The following is a 7977-nucleotide window of genomic DNA, read 5'->3' as shown; positions in this document are numbered from 1 at the left end:
ACCAATGCACATAAAATAAATATTTAAAAAAAAACTATGTAACTGAAAAATGCAAACTGCTAAGGAAGCCAACAAGGACGTGTGCCCGCCGTCTCCATTCCCCTTACACCGAATGGGTGGGGAAGCCTCAGGAGGGCACGGGATCTTCTGGAATAGCTGTAAGTGCTCTAACTGCTGAACCAGCTCAGCATCTCCCCCTTTAAAATGTAGACTTACTCTGTAGCCCACGATGGCCTAGATCTCATCATACAGCCCAGGTTGGTCTCAAAGTCTCGGTAATCCTCCTGCCTCTGCCTCCTGAGACTGGGATTACAGGTGAGCACCACACTTGGCTCCACTGAACTCACAGCAGGATAACACAAAAGTCAAGGAATCACAGAATCTCAAAATCCACCTCCTCCAGAGACTCCATTGCTGGCCACTGAGAACCAATGAGATGGTTTAGCATGGGAAAGTTCTGGGTGCCAAATTAATTCCCAGAGACCTATATGATGGAAGGTAAGATCCAGCTCCCCAAAGTTACCCTCTGACCTCTACCTGTGCTGTGACATGCCACGTGGCCATAGATACACATAAATCCTTTAAATCCCCGAGGAAGGCTGGAGAGACTGCAGCATGTATGGGGGCTTACAGCTAGCTACCCAAAACCCCAGCTCCAGATCTCAACTCCACAGGAATGTGAGCGTATGTGCAGATCTCTACATAAACACATACATACATAATTCTTAAAAATTTCAAAAATCTAGTATTGCCCAAGAGAACCAGCCAAGCAAGCTCTCAGGGGCACATCCACATAATCACACAGCCGGGCAGTGCACATACATCCTCCAGACCCCACACAAGCCTTCTGCTCCCCCACGGCCTCGCTCATTCATGGTTAGACACTCCATTCCAAGCTTCACACTGTCACCTCTAGGCTTCCAGCAAAGTATTTCTCTCATCTTTTACATTTTTATTTTTGAGAATTACATTATCTGGGGGGGGGGGGGCATGAAGGCATGGATTCCCATGGAGTTATCAACAGTGTGACCAGCCCAGTTTGGCTCCTCTTCCTGAGGTCTGCACTAGAGCCAGACCCTTCCCATCTCCAATTCACTGTGATAGCAGCAATCACTTACTGTACGCTATGTAGCTAAGCATGGCTTAAGATTTACATGCACATTTAACCAAGGCTTTGAAATGGGGTGCTGGAGATGAACCACGGCACCAATGCTGTCTTGTCATGTGACACTCCGCACTCACAGTCCAGGTAGACCAGGCTGGTCTTGAACACACTCACCTTAATCTACACAGGTCGATCACACATTTTGTCCTCTTGGTTTCTAAGCCAGCACTGGAAACTGCAAAGCCCTGACCACACTGATATTGGAGACAGCCGCTTCTTCCTCTGGGCGAACCTGAAAGCTGGCTACTGGCGACATGGCAATGTGGACCACCTTTCTCTTAACTGTGCTCCCCCGGGCTTCCTCTCCGTCTCTACTCTTACCATGACTTCGTGTCAGAACCCCTAAGCTCTTACCAGGGAAATGATTGCTTTTGGATTCTTAGTTTTGCTAATAAAATTATTTAGGAATGGAACGCGTGAGGAAGTCAGGAGGTAAAGGCATCTGACACCAAGTCTGATGGATTTCCGGGACACACATGGCGAACAGCAAGCTGTCCTCTGGCCATACGGTCAGATCCACCCCAAGATCTCATGTGTGCTGGTCAGAAATTCTGCCACTCATCTATACTCGCAGACCTAGGACACGCAACATTTGATTTTGCAAAGCTTTCTTTTCTCTAGTCATGTCAAGCCAAAATTTGGTCTCTACGAAGTAGATATGAAAAGTTTTACCTCCCCACACACACACAAAATAGAAATGGTTACACTGGTAGTTTCTGAAGTATCTCTTCATAACCCCTTGGGACCTTGTTAGCAATGCAAATAGCCAGAACCCATCCAAAACCTAATGAATCACAAGCCAGAGAACAATGATAAGGCCAGCAGTGACTCTACTGTGCACTGAGGTTGAGCATCTGCAGAGGGAAACTCCAGGGGGGAAGAACTCAGCGACCTCCTGGTTATGTGGTCACTGCATTATTACGGTCATGGCTGACTATGTAACAGAATCACACAGCTAAGGAGGACAAGTAAAGGGGGCCAGAGACATCATATTTGGAGGGACAAGGATCTGCTAAATGTATCTAGGCATACGAACCAGTTATGCCACCACAGTAAAAAAAAAGATACATAGTAACGCAGCCACATGAATAAATGTTTTAAAAGTTCTGAGATTAACATATGGAGATGTATATTAACATTTGATATATGGGGAGGTAGACTGCAAGACAGGTCAGCATATAAAGGGGCTTGCCATCAAATTTAAGGACCCAAGTTTAAGCTCCTGGAATCCACATGGTGGAGGCAGTGAACCAAATTCTACAAGATTCCCCACCCACACACATACCACACATACCGCACAAAACGTAAAAGAGCCCCAAGGCTGGGAGCTAGCTGTCAATAAGGTCCTTGCCTCGCAAGCATAGGACCTAAACCCCATTTCCTTGAAACCATGCAAAACAATAACAATAAAAAACCCTGGTCATGATGGTGCGCACTTTTAGTCCCATAAACATCCACATCCCCAATGCAATGCGTGTGGACCCACCCCATAAATATATATGCAGTACCAAATTATATTGTGATGACAAAGATGGAATTGTAAAAATGTCCAAGAAGGCCCAAAAAGTCTGAGCCACTCACCCAGCACCTCTTGGGAAAAGAAACAAGTGTCTGTCAAGACAGGAAATGAAACATTGTATGTCAAAATGATGCCCATACACTAAAGTTCTTTCAAGTCCCTACACTCAAATAATCTTACAAAACTAGAAATGTAATGAGACCATACTCGACATAGTAAATAAAGTTGAAAGATTTAAAAATATGCTGTCATTTTAAATTTTAATAAAATAGATAATTTTGTTACATAGAGTGTCAAGTCCATCCACTCATTGTTAAAGTTTTAGAAATATCTTCTATAAAAGCTTGGTATTTGCTTGGGAATTAATCGACTATAACATTCTACAGGTACAGAGTTCCCACCTTTACCTCCATTCTTATTTTGAAAAATACAGAAAAGTACAAAAAATAAGACATGATATCCATATAACACAACTGAAAGTTAGCCAGTATCTTCATATATTTACTCAGTCTTTAAGAGAAAGATGCTTAGATAAAGCTGAAGCCCTCCCACCCCGCCCACTCACTCCCTTCCCTTCTTCACTCACTCAGGAGTTGGTCTGCATTCTGATGCATCGCGAACATTTCCATACAGATATTTATACCATAAGCTGTTTCTAGAAGGAAATTCTAACTTGACAGAAGGTCACTGCAGAATATGTATGCATGATTCTGTAACTCAGTCCCCATCACTCCCAGAAGTCTTCCAGTTACACACACCTCACTTGTTCTGCCAGATGTCTGCGCAACAGTCCACCTAAAACTTTCCTGCTCCATTCCCAACAGGTTGTATTTGGCTACTCTAATGGTAAATTTCCTGGTGCCTAACCTCCTGAGCGTAATGCCTCATGAGAACTACTACGTGTTTTCAAATGTTACAAGGAATGTTTTCTCACTCCCAAGGTCATAACTGTGTAATGTACAGCATTTTTATATCTCTGCGTTCGGTTTCTACACATCTGTCTCCTACTGTTGTTTACAGTTTGTGCTGTGTGACTTTGCTCCTCAGAGAACAATGTGCATCCAAACAGAGTCTTGGTATTCATCTGAGCAATTCTTTCCATATTCTAAATCCCGCATAGTAATTCTATAATCTCTGTCCTCTTCAAAGCACGTTACGTATTACTGTATGATCATAATTTATTTCGTTTCTTCTAGCACAGCTTACTTACTAGACTGGTGAAGACGTCCAGATCTATGCTGACGGTAGTAACAGTCTGTTTTCCATTCTCAACTGTAGATAGCTGTGTTTTAAGGTTTCAGCATTGGTTTTGTGTTCCATTCGTCAAGTGCAGGCTTCTACTCATACAGACTTCTTCCCCTTCAGTAGGAATTCTCCACTGTTCGTATTTTATGTTAAATGTGTGGCTGATTTGTGGGGCTTAGGCTCAGAATGACTAATTGACGCATTACGGGGTGTATATTCTTAATGAACACTTCTCCACACTGAAGAAATTCAGAGTGTTTAATGAGTATGGATTTTCTGGTGTCTGATGTGGTGTGACTTCTGGCTGAAAGCCTTCCCACACTCACTACACTGGTACGGCTTCTTACCTGTGTGTATTCTCAAATGCAGAGCCAGGGTTGAGAACTGAGAAAAGGCCTTCCCACACTCATTACAGCCGTAGGGCTTCTCACCCGTATGGCTCCTCACGTGCACCGTGAGAGAGGAGCTCTGAGAGAAGGCTTTCCCACAGACATTGCATTCATAGGGTTTATCGCCCGAATGAATCCTCACGTGCACAATAAGTGACGTTCGCTGAGAGAAGGCTTTTCCACATTCATTGCACTCATAGGGCTTCTCTCCAGTGTGGATGTTTTGATGCTTTATGAGGTACTTTTTCTGGCCAAAAGCTGTTCCACATTCGTTACATTTAAAGGGCTTCTCACCAATATGAATTTTCTCGTGCTCAGTAAGATTTGATTTGCCACTAAAGGTTTTCCCACACTCCTTGCATATGAAGGGCTTCTCTCCTGTGTGAGTTCTCTGATGTCTGATGAGGTTTGACTTCTGGATGAAAGCTTTCCCGCAATCTTTGCACTCAAAAGGCTTCTCTCCAGTGTGAATCTTCTGATGGGTGAGCAGGTTTTCCTTCTGGCTGAAGGACTTCCCACAATCATTACACTCAAAAAGCTTCTCTCCAGTATGGGTATTCTGATGCTTAATGACATACTGCTTTTGGCTGAAGGCCTTTCCACACTCGTTACATTCAAAAGGTTTCTCCCTATTGTGGAAATGCTCGTGCTCTGTAAGATTTGACTTGTGGCTAAAGAGTTTCCCACATACCTTACAGGCAAAGGGGCTTCCCCCACTTAAGATCCCCTGCTGACTGAGGTGTGACATCTGAATGCAAGTTTTACCACATTCACAAGGTTTTGCTCCAATTAGGAGACTTTTGAGAACTGAGGGATTACTCTTGGTTGAGGATATTTCCACATTTCTTACAGTTCTAAGGCTTCTGTGTCTGACCTCTCAGGCGAAGGCAGAGAAGGACAAGGATTAGGAGTATAAACCTTTCTTCCAGTGTACCTTTCTAAGAGTCAATGTTGTTTTTGCAAATTTCCCTTGTTTTCTCCGGCATGAATTTTCTAGGATCTGTCATCTAGCTAAAGGCTTTTCAATATTCCTTAGAAACACGGGGCTTCCTTTCAGCATGACTTCTGGGTTCTGTGAGATGTGACACTTGCGTAAATGCTTCCCCACAGCTGGTAAATTCATAGGCTTTTCCTCTAGCCTGCGTGTTCCACTGACAAATGGGCAGTGTCTAAACTGCAGGCATTTCCACACTGGACTCTACCAAGATAATTCTTACCAGGAAGAGTAGGCTATGGTAGAGGACTTCCAAACTCTAGAAAAACACATGATTCTTTCCCATACAACTTCCTGTTTAAATCTAAAGCGTGTTTCAAGCTCAAAGCTTGAACATTGAAAAACGTTCTGCCCTTTAAAAAGCGAAGTCTACTCTGAAAAAAAGAAAAGAAACGAAGTCTGTGAGCAGAGAAAGGAGCGTCCAGTTTCCTTGCATTCACCACTCTCCTCGGTGGATTCACTGACCTCCCAGATCTCGACGTCGCTCTACGTACTTGGCATTTCTCAGCTGCGTCTACAACAGACAACAGGGAATTAGTTAAAGGAGCATAGGTAGTATATGGTGAACACTCAACAAATACTTCCTGTGGGTTGCTTAGTACGACCTAAACAGCCCCCATTACCTATTGCTAGTTTTCACAGGATTAGAGGGTGCTATGCAACCTTCCGAGAGAAGGAAGCCACCAATAATCCACGCAGCTACACCTATGAACCATAACAATAATCAACACGGCAAGATATCCCTGAGGGTACAGCAGTAGCACTCACACCTTGGCAGTAGCCAATAGCTGTCTAACTGGACTTAAGGCATACTCGACAGGGGGAGAATGTCAGGTACTGGAAACCTAGCCAACTACCTGGGGTCTTAAGAGGAAAACTTACTACTCCCACTTTACTAAAGCAGCCCAATCCCTAACTATACTCTAAATATTTATCCTTACATACACAGCTAAGTGTGGCTCCCGCCACCACCAAATACACTTCTCTTTACAACAGATGGGAGCATCACAGAAAACCCAACTGGTCAAAACGCAGAGAACAGCTGATTGTGGAGAGCCCAGCCCCAACAGACACAACTCCTGTACCAAAGGCTCCAGGAACATCATGGAAGATGGGGTGGAAAGACGGTAAGAGCCAGAGGATTGGGAAAACTGCTGTAAGATTGTCTCCTAGAAATACAGGGCGCCTTTATCTTTGATACTCAACAAAGGCTGTCTAAACAGAGCTTGAACAGGTGTGACACCAACAGACATGCAGACATGCAGGGACAGAGCTCATCAGACCCACGCTAAACAAAGGAGCACAAGCAACTAAGGAGGACTAAGAGGAAAATCATCTTCCCCAGGGATAAGCCCTCTCCCTGGAGAGTCAATTCCAACTGGTCATCCCTGAAATCATATACATTCAAGTAACACTAGAAATGGACTGAGCAAATACATATATATAGAAGAAAAGGAGGCCATGAATCTGGGAGGGAACAGGGGGAAGACATGGGAGGGGTTGGAGGAAGGGGGAGTATATGTAATTATATTTTTACTTCATACTCCCCATTATGAACAATAAAATTTCAGATTGTTTAGTATATAGCTCAGAGGCATAATGTTTGCTTAGCATTCATGAAGTTCTAAATTAAATCCTCAAAAAAAAAAAAAAAGAAAGAAAAAACGTGCCAGGTTTGTGCACTCCTGTAACCCCAGCACCTAGGAGGGGGCAGGATGATCGCTCAAACCACCCTTGCTCACATAATAAGTCCAAGACTACCCTGAGCTACAAGACACTCAGTCTCAAGAAACAAAAATAAAACTGTGTATGAGAATTGTGCTTACAGAGATTGTGATAGCCCATATTGCAGAATAAAGAAAATCCATGCAATCACTATCTCTAAATTTGAGACAAAAACCCTTAAGACAGAATATCTGGGTAAAAACAAAACAAAAAGTGAACAAAAAAAAAACAAACAAACAAACTGATATTCATGAGAATACTCCTAAAAATTAAGTTTTTCCATTTAATTAACAAATTGCATAACAATGAGAAATTATACAATAGGATTAAATGACCGCACAAAAACAGGGTAATTATCACTCAGCTGACACAAGCCCACAGAGAATACTTTGCAGAAGTTGGTTCTTTCCTTCTACAGATGGGGCTCCAGTTGTTGTTACACTTGGTGGCAGTACCTTTACCCACTTGAGCATCTCCTGACTTTCTATAAATGCAAACCACGTGGTAGATTTTCAAAGCATAAAGAGCTTATTGGAGGAACAGAAAACGTAGGCACAAAGATGCAAATGTCAAACAAGCTCATTTGTATCACAAACTACCTGGAAAATAAGTGAAGGGCGTCAAGTACCTAAGAAAAGGGAGTGAAAGACGGTGAAGAAAAGATATAAAGACCACTCGGACCTCTAAAGCCGCGGTTCTCACCCTTCCTAACACAGGGACCCTTTAAGACCCCAGCCATACAATTATTTTCATTGCTGCTTTCTAACTGTAATCTTGCTACTGTTATGGATCATCATGTAAATATCTGATATGCAGGGCATCTGATATGCAACCCCTGTGAAAGGGTCTCTGAAAACCACTGCTCTGAAGGATCCTGCCTGTGGTGGCACAGGCCTGGTGGGGGGGGGCGAAGGACTCAGAGTTGTAGGTCATCCTAGTT

At 43.3% G+C, this 7977-nt stretch overlaps 1 protein-coding gene across 3 annotated transcripts in view; it reads right to left on the bottom strand.

Moving 5' to 3' along the window:
• Positions 1-2927: 2927 nt before the first annotated feature.
• LOC101986202 (zinc finger protein OZF) overlaps positions 2928-7977 on the bottom strand; it is a 9648-nt gene continuing 4598 nt past the window's right edge. For 2 of the 3 annotated variants that reach the window (XM_005361267.2, XM_005361268.2), the window contains exons 2-3: positions 5778-5826; positions 2928-5686 (exon numbers count right to left, since the gene is read on the bottom strand). In XM_005361267.2, coding sequence (XP_005361324.1) covers positions 4188-5066 — 879 coding nt within the window. In that variant the 5' untranslated portion in view covers positions 5067-5686; positions 5778-5826 and the 3' untranslated portion in view covers positions 2928-4187. Of the gene's footprint in view, positions 5827-7977 lie in introns of all 3 variants that reach the window. The other variant, XM_026786296.1, reaches the window with a different exon arrangement.

The sequence above is a fragment of the Microtus ochrogaster genome, linkage group LG4 (genome assembly GCF_000317375.1).
Source record: "Microtus ochrogaster isolate Prairie Vole_2 linkage group LG4, MicOch1.0, whole genome shotgun sequence".
NCBI classification, from domain to species: Eukaryota; Metazoa; Chordata; class Mammalia; order Rodentia; family Cricetidae; genus Microtus; species Microtus ochrogaster.
This window is presented reverse-complemented; position numbering and strand designations above follow the sequence as displayed.